At 43.1% G+C, this 19033-nt stretch overlaps 1 protein-coding gene across 3 annotated transcripts in view; it reads right to left on the reverse strand.

The window, feature by feature from the left end:
* Window positions 1-18594, reverse strand: part of LOC129823920 (phospholipid phosphatase-related protein type 4-like) — a 38152-nt gene extending 19558 nt beyond the window's left edge. Inside the window, exons 1-2 of one of the 3 annotated variants that reach the window (XM_055883037.1) lie at window positions 18412-18594; window positions 3991-4176 (exon numbers count right to left, since the gene is read on the reverse strand). In XM_055883037.1, the coding sequence (XP_055739012.1) occupies window positions 3991-4176; window positions 18412-18444 (219 nt within the window). In that variant the 5' untranslated portion in view covers window positions 18445-18594. Of the gene's footprint in view, window positions 1-3990; window positions 4177-17549; window positions 17845-18411 lie in introns of those variants that run through there. The other 2 variants (XM_055883039.1, XM_055883038.1) reach the window with 2 other exon arrangements.
* Between the last annotated feature and the right edge of the window lie 439 nt (window positions 18595-19033).

The raw sequence follows: 19033 nt of genomic DNA on the forward strand, positions 1-19033 counted from the left end.
TAACTGTCTGCCTGTGGGGCAGCTACACTAACTGTCTGCCTGTGGGGCAGCTACGCTAACTGTCTGCCTGTGGGGCAGCTACACTAACTGTCTGCTTGTGGGGCAGCTACGCTAACTGTCTGCTTGTGGGGCAGCTACACTAACTGTCTGCCTGTGGGCAGCTACACTAAATGTCTGCCTGTGGGGCAGCTACACTAACTGTCTGCTTGTGGGACAGCTACATTAACTGTCTGCCTGTGGGGCAGCTACACTAACTGTCTGCCTGTGGGGCAGCTACACTAAATGTCTGCCTGTGGGCAGCTACACTAAATGTCTGCCTGTGGGCAGCTACACTAAATGTCTGCCTGTGGGCAGCTACACTAAATGTCTGCCTGTGGGCAGCTACACTAAATGTCTGCCTGTGGGCAGCTACACTAACTGCATGCCTGTGGGACAGCTACACTAACTGTCTGCTTGTGGGGCAACTACGCTAACTGTCTGCTTGTGGGGCAACTACACTAACTGTCTGCATGTGGGGCAGCTATGCTAACTGTCTGCCTGTGACACCTGACGCCATGCTGAGGTAGAGATTTGTTACAACAGGATGAGAGCTGAGACAAACCTTAGACAGCTAGCACGTACCATCTCACCTGCTGGGGAGAAACAACTGACCTGTGTGGAAACACTAAACATCTGGGTCGAACCATCTAACCAGTGTGTGAGATTTCACTTGGCACATAGGCACGCCCTCTCTGAACAACTTAGTACTCATTGTCAAATTTTGTTACTGTTCTTTAACAGCCTATGTTTTTTTATTTTGATTCTAGGATCAATTACTACTGTATAGCCTATACTGTACAGATTAATGTCTGTGTTCAGCACAGTAGGAGGCACATGACATTTAATAGGGCATTGCCTGCATTTACTTTAATGAAGAAACAGGCAGTATATATAGTCAAGGCAATCATATCTCCTGCTGCAGTGTAGTGATGTTATATAGATGATACTGCATTTCTTAAAGAAGGGACCCAATATGAAGTTAATGACTCAAGGAGAGCAATAGGAGTTGCATTAACCATCATAGAACATGCTGCTAGAGGCAAAGCCATTATACTGAAAGGTTTTTAGTATGGCTTTGTATTATATAGCTGTCTGTAGTTTTTGTGTGTAATACTAAAGATGACCTAGTGACCTATTTCTTCTCAACAAAGGAATTAGATTACAAGTCGCAGCTAAATATCTGAACCGTATCCAAGTTGCCTGCGAAGCCAGTGTCATAGTGCGATAACGTCGTCATAGCTAAAGTCAAAGAAAGCAACATAGTGAAACCAAGTGTAATCTGTGGGTTTCGACCAAACATCAAAACCAAGTCATTCAAGCATAAACAAAAACATGAAAACCCTTCACTGGGAAGCTGTTTTATAAGTCATAAAATCTGTCTGTCTGTCTTTCTGTCTGTCCCTCTGTCTGCCTGTGTTGAAGTTCTGACAGTGGCCCTAGGTGGGCGGCAGTCCAATCGAAGCTGACAGCGCCAGCCAAACTGTACGGGCCTGAAAGACAAGGCATGACACTGCAAGAAGCACCACCCCGCAGGTTGCCTAGGTGATAACAGTCGAAGGAGAGAAAGAGAATGTGTCGCCGAGCGAGACGCAGTCATAGGAATTTTTGCTGAGGAGCATTGAGAGAGAGCAGCAGCAGAGTGATGCTAAGAATTGTACAAATATAACATGTCCAATTAATAGATAATTGTATGAAAATAACACGTAAAATTTATGGAGAATTGTATGAATATAACATGTCAAATGAATGGAGATTTGTATGAATATAACACTTCAAATTAATGGAGAATTGTATGAATATAACACGTCAAATTAATGGAGAATTGTATGAATATAACACGTCAAATTAATGGAGAATTGTATGAATATAACACGTCAAATTAATGGAGATTTGGGGTGATCATCAACCAGCAAAATCAGGACATTATATTTTAGGTCAACACTTTTCATAAAAGTCCATTGGAAACTGTCTCGCAGACACCTTAAGGTTTGCTGTTTTCTCACATTACTAGTGTATAGAATACAGAAGACACCATTGACAGAACAACATAGAGATGTTATCATTATAGAAGATACTATTACAAAACCATGACCTTTAGCAAAATGATGACACTTGACCCCTACACCCAAGAGCAGAACACTTCTGGAAGAGTGAGATATTAAATATTAAAACAATGAAAACCTGTTCTTAACTAGACCCTAAAAGCGGAACCACTCTACAAGAAAAAACTAGGGAGCATACACTTCCCTCAGAAGTGATCCCATTGCCTATGAGCGAATTCATCTGCATGAGTAAACACATCTGAGCATACTTTTGGGAGAAAACCCTTCTGATAAATCCAGGAAAATGAGAATGCTAAGTTATTAAATGTGATACTTTTTTGGAATGAACCCCAGACATTGTAAGCAAACCCTTTGGATTCTCCCTGGATCCTTAGGAGTGAACTCTCATTCAGCATGAATAAACCATAAGATGTGAGCACTGATAAGTGGATGAACACAGTGAGTATAAGGGCATGCTGGCCGTGAGTAACCCTTAGAAGTGAAATATGAAGAGTGAATTTTGCTGGTACACTAAATATAGACCCCTTAGAGGGGGACTATCCACACTCACAGAGAGTAAAGCAGGACTGAGTGAGTTTGCCAGCAAACAGGCCCTAAAGCCTTAGACGTGATCCCTTGGTAGTGCAATTAGGGTCCCTTGAGAGTAAGAGCACACTGCTGTTATGAATTAAAGATGTTGACATTATTCTCAGCATGCTCTGGTGAATGGAGAGGGTGAACTCTGATCCGGAGAGTAAAATTGATCCTAACCTATTTGATCTATTCGCATTGCTTTATAATAGTGGAATCATGATGGTTGTCTTGGGTCATGTTCATTAGGCACCAACGGAATACATTTTACTTAAACCAGGAGTCACTACCTGGATTTGTCCAACAAGATATGCTAATTTCTGTTTCTGGGATGGAAATAGCTATTTCCACCATGCTGATCCATTGGAGTGTGCTAGATAACTAAAGCTTATTTTATTAAACTCCATTGTTGCATGCACTGCATTATGCATTAAATATGTGCTTTTCACTGTCTATGAAGATATAGCTTTGAACCTCATAATCTGTATGCATCTTTTGTTTTTCTTCATGGGTTCGTGCAGGTGACTGTGCATCATGACCTCCCCAGACAAATTGGTAGAATAGTTAGAATATGTGTTGGAGGTTGAAATGGGAGTCAGAGCTAAGTTTCTTGGGAGGAGGCTGAGCCAGTGCTATAGCAGCTGGTCACGTGCAGGAACACATGCAATGAGATTGCTTTCATGCTTCTTGTTTTATGAAGAATGTATGCATTTTCTACATGCTAGTAACAATTCTTAAATCTTGTAATTTTCTTTTAAATTGAGAGAATTCTCAAAATAGGGGATTATGGTAGAAATTACAAGATTATGTTATAATGCTGTTATTGCATCAAATGGTTGTTTTATGCAATAGAATAAGGGGTTGTTAGATTGCTCATCTGTGTGTGTTTTACTGAGGATGAGCCTCTAGAAGATTTACGATCTCTTTGGGTGATACTGGATTCCATAGCATGAGTTAATGTTTCTGTTCTATAAGGTACCAGGGAGAGATGACTCCAGGGCCAAACACTGGTCTTTACACAATGAGATACTGTCCTCTGTGAATTATAAGTATCTTTCATACAAATCTTAACCTTGTGACCCATTCCATACATCTGTTGTTTGTCATGAACATCCAGGAGGATGGATTTTGCTATAAAATGCTGTGACTCAAATCCGCTCATTGAGTTCTCAGTGATCACCTCCAGGGGTGTTTACCGACCAGCTCCATTACTGCACTAATTAAATAATAAAGTTTGATTGTTTTGAAGAAATCTAAAAGTCTCTCCTTTTGATTACAATAATTCCACCACAGGAATGAGATTTGTGGTTACACTGACCGTGGCTGCAGGTCCAGCGAAGGCCAGACTGAAGAGAATGAGGAAGGGGATGGCCTCCTGGGCGGGCTCGATGTAGGGCATGCTCAGACTTCGGTCATTGCAGCTGTAACCCGACCGCACTGGTTTGAACACATCTGTCAGCTCCAGAAAATACAGACTGACCACAGAGGAGGCCAGGATGGGAAGCTGGAGGAAGAGAGAGGGGAGGGAGAGAGAGAGGGCGGGAGGGAGAGAGAGAGGGGAGGGAGAAAGGGAGAGAGTGGAGGGGAAAGAGAACGAGAGAGGCAGAGAGAGAGAGAGAGAGAGAGAGAGAGAGATAGATAGATAGATAGATAGATAGATAGATAGAGAGAGAGAAGGAGAGAAGGAGAGAAGGAGAGAGGGGAGATTATAGAGGGGTAGTGGTAGGGAAGACAGAGAGATGAGGATGAGGGGACAGAGGAAGACAGAAAAAGAAAGATAGGAGAGAGATATATAAAGCAGAGGAGGGTGGTAGAGAGATATTTGAGACAGAAAGAGAAAGAGAGTGAGAGATGAGAGACAAAGAGGGGGAAAGGTTAGAAGCTGTCTTAAGAACATATGGCAAGCAGCAGACCGAAAACAGACTAACATTAGAGCGCTGTCAGACAAGCCATCCATAAAACAACCCACTATTCTTCAAAATGTCATCATTCCTAAGTAATCCTCATTCTTCCTGAGTAATCCTAATCCTTCCTGAGTAATCTTCATCCTTCCTGAGTGATCCTTATCTTGACCTGAGTAATCCTAATCCTTCCAGAATTTTTATTTATTTATTTATTTAACCTTTATTTAACCAGGTAGGCAAATTGAGAACACGTTCTCATTTACAATTGCGACCTGGCCAAGATAAAGCAAAGCAGTTCGACACATACAACAACACATAGTTACACATGGAGTAAAAACAAACATATAGTCAATAATACAGTGAAAAAAATAAAAAAATAAGTCTATATACAATGTGAGCAAGTGAGGTGAGATAAGGGAGGTGAAGGCAAACAGATATATGTATAAATAAATAAAAATATAAAAAGGCCATGGAGGCGAAGTGAGTACAACACAGCAAGTAAAATAAAAACTAAAAAAAACACTGGAATGGTTGGTTTGCATTGGAAGAAAGTGCAAAGTAGAGACAGAAATAATGGGGTGCAAAGGAGCAAAATAAATTAATAAATAAATACAGTAGGTAAAGAGGTAGTTGTTTGGGCTAAATTGTAGATGGGTTATGTACAGGTGCAGTAATCTATGAGCTGCTCTGACAGCTGGTGCTTAAAGCTAGTGAGGGAGATAGGTGTTTCCAGTTTCAGAGATTTTTGTAGTTCGTTCCAGTCATTGGCAGCAGAGAACTGGAAGGAGAGGCGGCCAAAGGAAGAATTGGTTTTGGGGGTGACTAGAGAGATATACCTGCTGGAGCGCGTGCTACGGGTAGGTGCTGCTATGGTGACCAGCGAGCTGAGATAAGGGGGGACTTTACCTAGCAGGGTCTTGTAGATGACCTGGAACCAGTGGGTTTGGCGACGAGTATGAAGCGAGGGCCAGCCAACGAGAGTGTACAGGTCGCAGTGGTGGGTAGTATATGGGGCTTTGGTGACAAAACGGATGGCACTGTGATAGACTGCATCCAATTTATTGAGTAGGGTTTTGGAGGCTATTTTGTAAATGACATCACCGAAGTCGAGGATTGGTAGGATGGTCAGTTTTACAAGGGTATGTTTGGCAGCATGAGTAAAGGATGCTTTGTTGCGGAATAGGAAGCCAATTCTAGATTTGACTTTGGATTGGAGATGTTTGATGTGGGTCTGGAAGGAGAGTTTACAGTCTAACCAGACACCTAGGTATTTGTAGTTGTCCACATATTCTAAGTCAGAGCCGTCCAAAGTAGTGATGTTGGACAGGCGGGCAGGAGCAGGCAGCGATCGGTTGAAGAGCATGCATTTGGTTTTACTTGTATTTAAGAGCAGTTGGAGGCCACGGAAGGAGTTGTATGGCATTGAAGCTCGCCTGGAGGGTTGTTAACACAGTGTCAAAAGAAGGGCCAGAAGTATACAGAATAGTGTCGTCTGCGTAGAGGTGGATCAGAGAATCACCAGCAGCAAGAGCGACATCATTGATGTAAACAGAGAAGAGAGTCGGTCCAAGAATTGAACCCTGTGGCACCCCCATAGAGACTGCCAGAGGCCCGGACAACAGACCCTCCGATTTGACACACTGAACTCTATCAGAGAAGTAGTTGGTGAACCAGGCGAGGCAATCATTAGAGAAACCAAGGCTGTCGAGTCTGCCAATGAGGATGTGGTGATTGACAGAGTCAAAAGCCTTGGCCAGGTCAATGAATACGGCTGCACAGTATTGTTTCCTATCGATGGCGGTTACGATATCGTTTATGACCTTGAGCGTGGCTGAGGTGCACCCATGACCAGCTCTGAAACCAGAATGATACTCATCCTTCCTGTGTAATCCTTATCCTTCCTGAGTAATCCTCATCTATTCTCAGTAATCCTCTTCCTTCCTCAGTAATCTTCATTCTTCCTCAGTAATCCTCATCCTTCCTGAGTGATCATCATTCTTCCTGAGTAAGTCTCATCCTTCCTGAGTGATCATCATCTTTCCTGAGTGATCCTCATCCTTTCTGAGTGATCCTCATCCTTCCTGACTGCTGAGGACTTTCAAACTATAATTCTCTTTCCAGACAGGGATCAGAAAATGCTACCATTCAGTGACTTAATAACTTGCACTACAATTTCATTTGGCAAACTAAAAACATAAGGGATACAATAGGAATAAGTGGTTCTATATTATACACAATTGTGGTAAGAGTGATTGGACCCCAATTATATTTGTAATGGCTAACATAACAGAATGGAAGTCTCTATATAAAAGCTTTACCCCTAGCACCTGTTGATGACCAACTGAGTTACTTTATGTTTGTACTCTTATCTTTTCTTATTGTTGTTGCATTGTCGAGAAGGAACCTGCAAGTAAGCATCTCATTGGACGGTGTATACCATGTGTATCCCGTACATATGACCTATAAAACTTGAAACTTGAAACTGTTACCCAAGCACAAAAACAATGTGTATTCCAGAACATGACCTGAACATAGAGAACATACAATGGGTGGCTTATGAAAGCACAGTGGTTACACAGGGTGGATTTTCCATTCATTCTCCATTTATTGTTCTCTCTACCTCAGCAAAGCAAAGCAATTATCTGAGTGCTCTGTGAGAACTGAATTTCTACAGCAATCACACAGGCAGTTTCCATATGCCTCTTGCTAATGGTGATTACAAATGATTACAACAGCAACAGAACGAGATAGCATACGATCTGTTGAGGATCCGTATGGGCAACGATCAAAAACGATGGAAATGTAACATTTGAAGGGAAATGTTATCTTACTACAGCTGACCAAAGGCATCTTCAGGAGCTACATTAACAGATCTTACATGAGTGAGATCAATGTTCTCTGTTGGGGACGGGGGTTACAGTAGGGAACTCTTTAAAGTAAATGTACACAAATGGGACTTTCTCGCACCAGGAGTTTCTCGCACCAGGTCACAACGTAAGGAAAAACTCCTGGCCCTACACAACTCCTCCCTCTTCCCTCCTGAGGCTTTCTCCATCATGCACTGAAAGATGGAGACTATCGGCTTTAGCCGATATCCACATGTCGGAGGTGGAACTGCGTTAGAGCCGTCAAATCCACAAGGGGCTCCCGGCAAACTAGAATTTGAGATGTATTCTACACTTCCATTAGGCTGATAGAAATCCTAATTATTTAGTTGAATGATTTGAGCTTCGTTATTAGGGCTCCCGAGTGGCGTACCGGTCTAAGGCACTGCATCTCATGCATCTCAGTGCAAAAGGCGTCACTACAGTCCCTGGTTTGAATCCAGGCTGTATCACATCCTGCCGTGATTGGAAGTCCGATAGGGCAGCGCACAAATGGCCCAGCGTCGTCCGGGTTCGGCCGGGGTAGGTCGTCATTGTAAATAAGAATTTGTTCTTAACTGACTTGCCTAGTTAAATAAAGGTTAAAAAAATAAATATATATTTCTATATAGCCTAAACTTTCTCGTTCTGAACTTGTAACGCGAATGGGACGAGGGTATGTTCGTGACAAGCAGCTGCTCCCCGATTTGACAGCTCCAACGCAGTTACACCTCTGACACCGCCAAAACATCAGCTATGCAGGTGTCGGCTACTGCCCGTTAACGTTTGATCTGATTGAATCACTAGTTCTAAATTAGACTAATTCAGGTAATTTAAGACTCCAACCAGAAGGAATTTAGAGCCAACCCAGTATGGGTCAATGGGTTATTTCTTCATGCAATTTCCAACCTGCTAATATACCAGCGCTATAAACGGTCTTGCTTAAAATTATACTGGCATTAACAAAATAATGAAGAGGATCATCATGATTGATATTTTTATTTTATTTCACCTTTATTTAACCAGGTAGGCTAGTTGAGAACAAGTTCTCATTTGCAACTGCGACCTGGCCAAGATAAAGCATAGCAGTGTAAACAGACAACAACATAGAGTTACACATGGAGTAAACAATAAACAAGTCAATAACATAGTAGGAGAAAAAAAAGAAAAAAAAAGAGAATCTATATACAATGTGTGCAAAAGGCATGAGGAGGTAGGCAATAAATAGGCCATAGGAGCGAATAATTACAATTTAGCAGATTAACACTGGGGTGATAAATCTTTAGATGATCATGTGCAAATAGAGATACTGGTGTGCAAAAGAGCAGAAAAGTAAATAAATGAAAAAAGTATGGGGATGAGGTAGGTAAATTGGGTGGGCTATATACCATTTACATTTAACATTTAAGTCATTTAGCAGACGCTCTTATCCAGAGCGACTTACAAATTGGTGCATTCACCTTATGACATCCAGTGGAACAGCCACTTTACAATAGTGCATCTAAATCTTTTAAGGGGGGGGGGGCAGAAGGATTGCTTTATCCTATCCTAGGTATTCCTTGAAGAGGTGGGGTTTCAGGTGTCTCCGGAAGGTGGTGATTGACTCCGCTGTCCTGGCGTCGTGAGGGAGTTTGTTCCACCATTGGGGTGCCAGAGCAGCGAACAGTTTTGACTGGGCTGAGCGGGAACTGTACTTCCTCAGTGGTAGGGAGGCGAGCCGGCCAGAGGTGGATGAACGCAGTGCCCTTGTTTGGGTGTAGGGCCTGATCAGAGCCTGAAGGTACTGAGGTGCCGTTCCCCTCACAGCTCCGTAGGCAAGCACCATGGTCTTGTAGCGGATGCGAGCTTCAACTGGAAGCCAGTGGAGAGAGCGGAGGAGCGGGGTGACGTGAGAGAACTTGGGAAGGTTGAACACCAGACGGGCTGCGGCGTTCTGGATGAGTTGTAGGGGTTTAATGGCACAGGCAGGGAGCCCAGCCAACAGCGAGTTGCAGTAATCCAGACGGGAGATGACAAGTGCCTGGATTAGGACCTGCGCCGCTTCCTGTGTGAGGCAGGGTCGTACTCTGCGGATGTTGTAGAGCATGAACCTACAGGAACGGGCCACCGCCTTGATGTTAGTTGAGAACGACAGGGTGTTGTCCAGGATCACGCCAAGGTTCTTAGCGCTCTGGGAGGAGGACACAATGGAGTTGTCAACCGTGATGGCGAGATCATGGAACGGGCAGTCCTTCCCCGGGAGGAAGAGCAGCTCCGTCTTGCCGAGGTTCAGCTTGAGGTGGTGATCCGTCATCCACACTGATATGTCTGCCAGGCATGCAGAGATGCGATTCGCCACCTGGTCATCAGAAGGGGGAAAGGAGAAGATTAATTGTGTGTCGTCTGCATAGCAATGATAGGAGAGACCATGTGAGGTTATGACAGAGCCAAGTGACTTGGTGTATAGCGAGAATAGGAGAGGGCCTAGAACAGAGCCCTGGGGGACACCAGTGGTGAGAGCGCGTGGTGAGGAGACAGATTCTCGCCACGCCACCTGGTAGGAGCGACCTGTCAGGTAGGACGCAATCCAAGCGTGGGCCGCGCCGGAGATGCCCAACTCGGAGAGGGTGGAGAGGAGGATCTGATGGTTCACAGTATCGAAGGCAGCCGATAGGTCTAGAAGGATGAGAGCAGAGGAGAGAGAGTTAGCTTTAGCCGATATACCGATGGACTATGTACAGCTGCAGTGATCGGTTAGCTGCTCAGATAGCAGATGTTTAAAGTTGTTGAGGGGATGAAAGTCTCCAACTTCAGAGATTTTTGCAATTCGTTCCAGTCGCAGGCAGCAGAGAACTGGAAGGAAAGGCGGCCAAATGAGGTTTTGGCTTTAGGGATGATCAGTGAGATACACCTGCTGGAGCGCGTACTACGGGTGGGTGTTGCCATCGTGACCAGTGAACTGAGATAAGGCGGCGCTTTACCTAGCATAGCCTTGTAGATGACCTGGAGCCAGTGGGTCTGACGACGAACATGCAGCGAGGGCCAGCCGACTAGAGCATACAGGTCGCAGTGGTGGGTGGTATAAGGTGCTTTAGTAACAAAACGGATGGCACTGTGATAAACTGCATCCAGTTTGCTGAGTAGAGTATTGGAAGCTATTTTGTAGATGACATCGCCGAAGTCGAGGATCGGTAGGATAGTCAGTTTTACTAGGGTAAGTTTGGCGGTGTGAGTGAAGGATGCTTTGTTGCGAAATAGAAAGCCGACTCTCAATTTGATTTTGGATTGGAGATGTTTGATATGAGTCTGGAAGGAGAGTCTGGAAGGAGTCTGGAAGGAGGATATAATGCTACAATAACTGGTTCAACTAATGACCACAACACCTGACAATGCTACTAAGTACTGCTACTACTACTATACTGCTACTAGTACTATTAATACTATACTACTACAACTACTACACTACTACTAATACTACTACTGATACTAATAATGATACTACTATACTACTACTACTACTACTACTACTACTACTATTACTACTACTACTACTACTACTAATACTACTACTAAAACAACCAAAACCAGAATTTTGACCTACTATTTATGAGCAAAAGAATAAACGGACATAAACAACGGCATCAAAATAATGCCTAGCAAACTATTGGTATAAACCTAATCACAAACAAACACCTTTGGAGCTGTGCTACATGGTTGCTGCCTGGTTGCCCACCATACTGATAGCACTTTGCAACCTTGTGCTTGTTTAATAAGAACTAATCATGCAAGTCTGTTCCTGCATCTGTTTGATTACTGACATCCAGGTTATGTGTAGGCTTTCTGCTTGTTGTGATGACACCAGTTCATTTACTATATAATTGAGCTCCATGAAGCAAATAACTGAATGATGATCTGCACGACCATCTTGCCTGTCACTAAGCAGTTGTAAAGGAATATCCATCTAAATAGGCTGAAGGTAAGGAGGAACAGCAGGTTGTCCCCCACCAAAGGGCAAATTACAAAAATGCAATTCCAGTAAATCTGGAAAGCTCTGTTTGAGCAACCATTGTTTTTGGCCACTTCTGCTCTAGTTATGTACCAAAAATCGAATACTAACCATAGCCATAGGAATCCCCATTCAAGTCAATAACGCCATGATGTATGGCATTCTAGTGATTCTATTTCTATGACCATACACTATTTTAAAGTTATTCAACATAACTTGAGTTCATGGTTTCCAGAGATAATGTTTTGTATTTCATTGCACCCTCTACTATTCAATCCTATGATAGAAGAGACTGGGCCACCAGGGCAGCTCGCGGGATCAGGTGGCTAGCGAGGCCAGTGATTTAGGTCCCAGGGTATGACACTTTTATAATCCAATGATCTCTCTCTCTCTCTCTCTCTCTCTCTCTCTCTCTCCTCCTCCTTCTCTCTTCTCCATCTCTCCTCTCTCTCTCTCTCCTCTCTCTCTCTCTCCTCTCTCGTCTCTCTCTCTCTCTCTCTCTCTCTCTCTCTCTCTCATCTCTCTCTCTCTCCTCTCTCTCTCTCTCTCTCTCTCTCTCTCTCTCTCTCTCTCTCTCTCTCTCTCTCTCTCTCTCTCTCTCTCTCTCTCTCTCTCTCTCTCTTCTCTCTCTCTCTCTCTCTCTCTCTCTCTCTCTCTCTCTCTCTCTCTCTCTCTCTCTCTCTCTCTCTCTCTCTCTCTCTCTCTCTCTCTCTCTCTCTCTCTCTCTCTCTCTCTCTCTCTCTCCTCTCTCTCTCTCTCTCTCTCTCTCTCTCTCTCTCTCTCTCCTCTCTCTCTCTCTCGCTCTCTCTCTCTCTCTCTCTCTCTCTCTCTCTCTCTCTCTCTCTCTCTCTCTCTCTCTCTCTCTCTCTCTCTCTCTCTCTCTCTCTCTCTCTGGGAGTAGATCCATTGTCTACCAAGGGCTATCCTTCTTGTTGATGTCACACTTAGACAGAGTTAGCCTGCATTCATGTCCTGTTGAGGTTCTTTATGTTTCCTGAAGCATAGCAAACACAGTCGACATATTCAGCTAAAGAGGGTAGAGGAAGAAGTAGAGGATGGAGCAGAGAACGCTGCTTGGTGCTCAAATTAGACATCGAGCACCACTGTGTGGTTTCTCCATTTTCATTACTCGTATCTTGTTTTCCTCTCACTCACAAGTTAGCAGGACATTTGGGTTGTTATCGAGCAGAACTGACCTTGCTGATAGCTGCTTTATTGATGAACAGTTCTACTTACTATGACTGATATCTTGTTGTCTTACCTAGCTACAGTTGAAGTGGGAAGTTTACATACACTTAGGTTGGAGTCATTTATACTCGTTTTTCAACCTCTCCACAACTTCCTTGTTAACAAACTATAGTTTTGGCAAGTCGGTTAGGACATCTACTTTGTGCATGAGACAAGTCATTTTTTCGGTTTGCAACTGCACATGGGGACAAAGATCGTACTTTTTGGAGAAATGTCCTCTGGTCTGATGAAACAAAAATAGAACTGTTTGGCCATAATGACCATCATTATGTTTGGAGGAAAAGGAGGGAGGCTTGTGTAACCAATGTGAAATGGCTAGCTAGTTAGTGGGGTGTGCGCTAATAGCGTTTCATTCTGGGAACTTGAAGTAGTTGTTCCCCTTGCTCTGCAAGGGCCGCGGCTATTGTGGAGCGATGGGTAACGATGCTTTGTGTGTGTCAGTTGTTGATGTGTGCAGATGGTCCCTGGTTTGAGCCCAGGTATGGGTGAGGAAAGGGACGGAAGCTAAAACTGTTACATTGATGCTGTTGACCCGTATCACTGGTTGCTGCAGAAAAGGAGGAGGTCAAAAGGGGGGTGAGTGTAACCAATGTGAAATGGCTAGCTAGTTAGCTGGGTGTGCGCTAATAGCATTTCAATCGGTGACGTCACTTGCTCTGAGGCCTTGAAGTAGTTCTTCCCCTTGCTCTGCCACGGCTTTTGTGGAGCGATTGGTAACGATGCTTCGTGGGTGTCAGTTGTTGATGTGTGCGGAGGGTCCCTGGTTCGAGCCCAGGTAGGGGCGAGGAGAGGGACAGAAGCAATACTGTTACACTTGCAAGCTGAAGAACACCTTCCCAACCGTGAAGCATGGGGGTGGCAGCATTATGTTGTGGGGGTGCTTTGCTGCAAGAGGGACCGGTGCACTTTACAAAATAGATCGCATCATGAGGGAGGAAAATGATATGGATATATGGAAGCAACATCTCAAGACATCAGTCAGGAAGTTAAAGCTTGGTCGCAAATGGGTCTTCCAAATGGACAATGTACCCAAGCATACATCCAAAGTTGTGGCAAATTGCTTAAGGACAACAAAGTCAAGGTATTGGAGTGGCCATCACAAAGCCCTTACCTCAATCCCATAGAAAATTTGTGGGCAGAACTGAAAAAGCATGTGCGAGCAAGGAGGCCTACAAGCCTGACACGGTTACACCAGCTCTGTCAGGAGGAATGGGCCAAAATTCACCCAACTTACTGTGGGAAGCTTGTTGAAGGCTACCCAAAACATTTGACCCAAGTTAAACAATTGAAAGGCAATGATACCAAATACTAATTTAGTGTACGTAAACCTCTTGACACACTGGGAATGTGATGAAAGAAATAAAAGCTGAAATAAATCATTCTCTCTGCTATTATTCTGACATTTCACATTCTTAAAATAGAGTGGTGATCCTAACTGACCTAAGACAGGGAATTTTTACTAGGATCAAATGTCAGGAATTGTGAAAAACTGAGTTTAAATGTATTTGTCTAAGGTGTATGTAAACTTCCCACTTCAACTGTACCTTAAGATGAATGCACAAACTGTAAGTCTCTCTGGAGAAGAGCGTCTGCTAAATGACTAAAAATGTAAATGTAAAACCAAAACAGTCAGCGTTATCAGACAAAGAAGAGAGAACTAGTAAAAAGAGGAGGAAGGGAAGCGCTACTAAGGTACACTATAGTATATTTTGGTAGATAGAAGGTGCTCTTTGGTAAAAGGTGTAAATTGGTCATCAAAAAGAAAGGAGGACCAAGGCACTCTTCATATAATTAATTAAAATGCCTTTATTAGTATGGCATGTTCAATAGAAACAAAGTTGTTTAAAAACCGACGCGTTTCGGCTGCATGGCCTTCGTCAGGGAGTACAGAAAAAAGAGAATACAATGTCCTCTTTTGAAAGTCTTTTCCAATTAGCCCTAATTAGAAGAGGGAGTGGTTACCAAATTGGACACACCTAGTAAGCAATAATATACACATGAAAAGGTAAAATACTGTAGCTATGTTATCATGAGCATACAACTCCAAGCTAGAAGCATCAGAACACCCAGAGAGGCAGTTCCAACCCTAACCATGACTGGGAGAAGTGTCCAGAACAAGAAAGCAATATATTCCACAGATCACAGCAAAACATGAACAACAGTCCAAACATAGCTAGAGGGCAATTGAGCAAAATGTCCACTAGATGACAGCAAATGGACCCATAACGACCCTACAGGAAGGGTGAGAAATCCATATCTTCATTTTAACCAGGGTACTTAGTGGCCTGTAGTTTGTAAATCCAAAAACTTTCTCTTTGGTTTAACTGTTTAAGACGGTCCCCTTTTCTAATAGAGGCCGGAACATGATCAATACCCATAGCTTGTAGGGAGGCAGGGTTACCATGGTGTAAGGACTTGTAGTGCCTTGCCATGGGGTAGTCTTCATTGCCTACCCGTATGGCGTACTTGTGTTCCGTCAAGCGATCTTGAAGGCGTCTCTTTGTCCGTCCAATGTAGAACACCTTGCACTGTGGACATTCCAGTCTATAGATGACATGAGTGGTTTTGCAGTTAATAAAATGCTTGAGGTAATACTCCATTTTAGAAGCTGTGTCAACAAAATACTTTTTCTGTACAATATTACTGCAATGGTTGCACTGGTAACATTTAACATTTAATTAACTGCAAAACCACTCATGTCATCTATAGACTGGAATGTCCACAGTGCAAGGTGTTCTACATTGGACGTACAAAGAGACGCCTTCAAGATCGCTTGACGGAACACAAGTACGCCATACGGGTAGGCAATGAAGACTACCCCATGGCAAGGCACTACAAGTCCTTACCCCATGGCAACCCTGCCTCCCTACAAGCTATGGGTATTGATCATATTCCGGCCTCTATTAGAAAAGGGGACCGTCTTAAACAGTTAAACCAAAGGGAAAGTTTTGGGATTTACAAACTACAGGCCACTAAATACCCTGGTTTAAATGAAGATATGGATTTACAAACTACAGGCCACTAAGTACCCTGGTTTAAATGAAGATATGGATTTACAAACTACAGGCCACTAAGTACCCTGGTTTAAATGAAGATATGGATTTACAAACTACAGGCCACTAAGTACCCTGGTTTAAATGAAGATATGGATTTACAAACTACAGGCCACTAAGTACCCTGGTTTAAATGAAGATATGGATTTCTCACCCTTCCTGTAGGGTCGTGATGGGTCCATTTGCTGTCATCTAGTGGACATTTTGCTCTATTGCCCTCAGCTATGTTTGGACTGTTGTTCATGTTTTGCTGTGGTCTAGTGTACTGTGTAATATATTGCTTTCTTGTTCTGGACACTTCTCCCAGTCATGGTTAGGGTTGGGACTGCCTCTCTGGGTGTTCTGATGCTTCTAACTTGGAGTTGTATGCTCATGATAACATAGCTACAGTATTTCACCTTTTCATTTGTATATTATTGCTTACTAGTTGTGTCCAATTTGGTAACCACTCCCTCTTCTAATTAGGGCTAATTGGAAAAGCCTTTCAAAAGAGGACATTGTATTCTCCCTTTTCTGTACTCCCTGACGAAGGCCATGCAGCCGAAACGCGTCGGTTTTTAACAACTTTGTTTCTATTGAACATGCCATACTAATAAAGGCATTTTAATTTATTATATGAAGAGTGCCTTGGTCCTCCTTTCTTTTTAAAGAAGAGAGAACCTTTGCTTGTCAATGACATATGTTTGCATTTCAACCCTCCTTACCTGCACTATAGAAGCCCCCTGAGAATGCTTGTCCTACTTAATATGGGCATCATGCCCCTTTCCCATGTGTACATCCAAGAACCAGGCCATATAGCCTTCAATGGCTGCATATACACAGGCAGCCCAATTCAGATCTTTTTCAGAGCTGGTTGGTCAAAAGATCAATTTGTGTAAAAAATATCAGAATTGGGCTGCCTGTGTAAATGCAGCCTATGTAGGGGAAAACATATGAGACCCACCCGATGTTCTTTCAGGTAATCATCTATGGTTAATCTTCAATTGCTCTATAATGAATGGTAAAACCTACATATTTGTTGGAGCATCATCAAACTCATAATAATGCATTGAAACCACGCAGCAGTCTTCAGTACTATGGAGAGCTCCCAGATTCAGCAGATGACATTACTGTCTTTGTCAGTTAGGCCTCTAGTCACCAAAAAATGCTAATGCATTTATCAATCCATTGGCTGTATAGGCTTATGTCATTTTACATAGGCGTCACATGCTGTATAATAGAGTAATCCTGCATAAACTAGCATGGCATATCAATATTCATGATCTGCAGTTTCATTATAATCACTGCGTGGGAGAAAACTAACAGGGCTAAATAGTTTTCCTTCCTGACCTTTGGGAGTCATTTTTGCATAATCCAACTAGTTTTGGACGAACATTCTCTAAATTATGTGGATGTTGAGTTATATGATCAATAAAATAGAGATTAAACAAGAGAGATGTGACTATTCGGGTCACAAAATTAAAATGATTTATTCTCTATCATGTTCACCACTTTACATCATCGCCACTGTATGCATCTGTGATATGACACAAATGACAGAAAGACATGAAGAGAGCTCGTTAACCTTGATTAAGTAGCTTTATGGCAACCTCATCATTAATCCTAGCTTTGATCGTGACTGCCATACCAATGCACAGCACCGTGACTGAAAATTACACACATTTTGCCCGGCTACCTGTAGACAATGTGGTACATACAATAAGATATAGCTGCATTTTGTTGCATTTCCGCTGTCAGCGACCGCATATTCATTCAAAACCATAGATATCCTATTAAATTATATTATTATTATAGTATTCTAATTCCTAATTGTATTAACTCACCTACCTCAACGAAATAGAAACATGGCAGCAAGGTAACGCTGTCTTTGGTCACCTTCCCTTTTAATCTCTCTTTTGCAGACATGATGAACCTCCTGTCTCTCCTTTGAGAGGCCGGAGACAGAGAGTTGTATTTAATTCCGCCCGTAATTTTGGCAATGTAAGAGATTACGCTTCTGTAGCTGGTGGTTTCAGCTCCATCGCCAAGTGTCGCGCTTGTGTTGAAGGAACCGCTCCACTGCAGCCAGTCACTCGCGCAAAAAATCACTGTATCGAAACCAGCCACAAAACCAAATGATAAAATTCAAAACATTGTGGGTAATTAGGTATCTAGAGGGGAGAAACATGTTCCAAATATTGCATTACATTCCTTGTGAGTATTTAGTATTTGCAGGTGACAACAACGATGTGGAACGACTCGAGAAGGAAAATGCTAAAAAGATCGATACAAGTGACGTCAGAACAAGTGTACTAAAAACCTATTTTTCGCACGGGTGGCGCGCATTAGAGTACGCGCATACCCGAATGAATACTGGGTGCATGACAAGTGTTTGTATGTGCTACACATATAACTATTGTAGGGTCGACCCTCTAGTGTTGCACCACTAATTGTCAATTTTCATGTCAACACAAAATCCATTTTGCCTTTGTAGCCTAGGGGTCTAGATCAGAGAGCTGCAGGCAGAGGAACAGACAGATGCACGCACACACACACGCGCGCGCACACACACGCACGCACGCACGCACGCACGCACGCACGCACACACACACACACACACACACACACACACACACACACACACACACACACACACACACACACACACACACACACACACACACACACACACACACAAATACCCACCTCCAACTTCATTGCTGTACAACACAAACACATCCTCAACTTCCCTCTGGTTTTCCCCTTTTTACAGAATGCTTTCCAATCCAGTTTTGCTGGTTTTCTCTTGCTTTCTGTGTTATTCCAGTCATGTCTTTAAGTGTGAGAATCCTGCCATCTTCCACTTCTTCTTATGACAGCCTAGTGAATACTGAGACAGTTAGTTGAAATGTGCCACCCCATCTGGGATTGAAACTCTCAGCTCAACCACAGTGTCTGTTAACTCCTTCATGTGGTCACTGAGTTCACTTCATGTTCTTATGTGGTGGTGGCAGTTGCATCATCATGGTATTGTGACTGTCATTTCAGCTTTATTCATTATCTGGAAGGCATTTGGGAATTTCAGAGCACACCATCAGTTGCCCTTTCCTTCCAATAAACACTGGACAGTCAGCTTATTTATAACCCACAATAGCTTCATGCAGACAGAAATGGAAACTCCACACGCGTTCATCTCCAGTTTAACTCTCTCTTGAATTACTTCAGATATGAGATAAAAAGGCGATTGGGGATTAACCATAGCTGTAGTGTAGGCTGCAGAAAAGTTTGATGAGATGTGTTTCACCTCATGTGTCCAGAAGTCAAAGCA

The sequence above is a fragment of the Salvelinus fontinalis genome, chromosome 26 (genome assembly GCF_029448725.1).
Source record: "Salvelinus fontinalis isolate EN_2023a chromosome 26, ASM2944872v1, whole genome shotgun sequence".
Classification (NCBI taxonomy): domain Eukaryota; kingdom Metazoa; phylum Chordata; class Actinopteri; order Salmoniformes; family Salmonidae; genus Salvelinus; species Salvelinus fontinalis.